We start from the raw sequence: 1239 nt of genomic DNA, 5'->3' as shown, positions 1-1239 counted from the left end.
GCTGCGGCCGCTGGGTTAGGGTCAGAACAGCGCCGACAGGCACACGCTCCGGTGGATCCAGGGCTCCGGGACTAAGTAAATCTATGGAAGTAGAAGCCAGCGCCGGATCCCAGGTCCCTACAGGATCCAGACACGTGCCGCCAGAGCACAGCAGCAGCCGGTTAACCCTTCAAACCCACACCTCACCCCCACCCCTTTCCCTTCCAAGTCATCATGTCTGCAGGCAGACACCCCTTGGGGTCGGCGGAGGGGAGACCTGGGCCGGATTAGGAGAGATGAAGGCTCAGAGCTGCCCACCTCGGCGGCAGCCAAGGTCCGAGTGCGAGTGGCCCTTGTGCTGTTTGTTTCTTCCGCTGGAGGGAACCTGGCGGTGCTGCGGAGACACGGCCGCCACCCGGTCAGCTCCGCCCGTCAGGTACGGGCCCATTTGCCCAGTTAGCAGCTCTAGATTTACTGGTCGCTTTTGTGGTTATGCTCCAGATGCCACCTGGACTATCACTGCTCAATGGCTGGCCAGGGACATCGCATACGGACACTCATTCCCGAAGCTAATGGCCATGTAGGCTAGCTTTCTTGCCTGTGGCCATTGGGTTCGACCGCCACCCCCTCAGCTGTAAGGACACTTCTGGGGGCAGCCTATGGACTTGTCTTCTGCTCGCCTTGCCCCCGGTGACTCACTTGTCTGGACCCAGGGCTAGTCTGGACACGAATTTGGGTACGTACCGTGAGCCTTCAGCATTGTCATGTGGTTGGTGGTGGTCAGCCATCAATCCTCAGGGGGCGGTGTCTGATATTCCTCACGCTAAGATCATTGCATGCTAATTGGCATCTCTGTTCTTGAAAGCAGTACCCTTTCATCCGGGCCTCTTCCTTCAGCTTTGTTTAATTACACTTAGTTTCCCCATTTGTATCCTCCCGTTCCCACCTTGCTTCAGGAGATCGCTGCAGAAACTCCAGGGCAGGAGGAAACGTATATGGGAGGGTCTATTAAGAAAAGAGAGAAGCCGGGGTTTTGGCTAAACCTTTGTGGTACCATGTTTTCTCATATGTGGAATCTAATCAACAAAATAGACTGATGAACGGAGTGGATCCAGAGACATGGAAGCATGGAACAGAGTGCGGAATCTCAGAGGAAAGGCGGGAGAGGGTGGGAGGTAATCAACCAAAGACCTTGTATGCAAATATGCACAACCCCTGGACACAGACAGTGGAGTGGTGAGGGCCTGGGGTAGGGGTGGA

At 55.8% G+C, this 1239-nt stretch overlaps 1 protein-coding gene across 1 annotated transcript in view; it reads right to left on the bottom strand.

Annotated features, from left to right (window-relative positions):
• PEX11B (peroxisomal biogenesis factor 11 beta) overlaps positions 1–427 on the bottom strand; it is an 8083-nt gene extending 7656 nt beyond the window's left edge. The window contains exon 1 of the mRNA XM_014532326.1: positions 298–427. Within this exon, the coding sequence (XP_014387812.1) occupies positions 298–427 (130 nt within the window). The remainder of the gene's footprint in view (positions 1–297) is intronic.
• Positions 428–1239: the final 812 nt, after the last annotated feature.

Source organism: Myotis brandtii, unplaced genomic scaffold (genome assembly GCF_000412655.1).
Source record: "Myotis brandtii unplaced genomic scaffold, ASM41265v1 scaffold882, whole genome shotgun sequence".
NCBI lineage: Eukaryota > Metazoa > Chordata > Mammalia > Chiroptera > Vespertilionidae > Myotis > Myotis brandtii.
The sequence above is the reverse complement of the archived record's forward strand: the minus strand, read 5'-3'. Positions and strand labels throughout refer to the sequence as shown.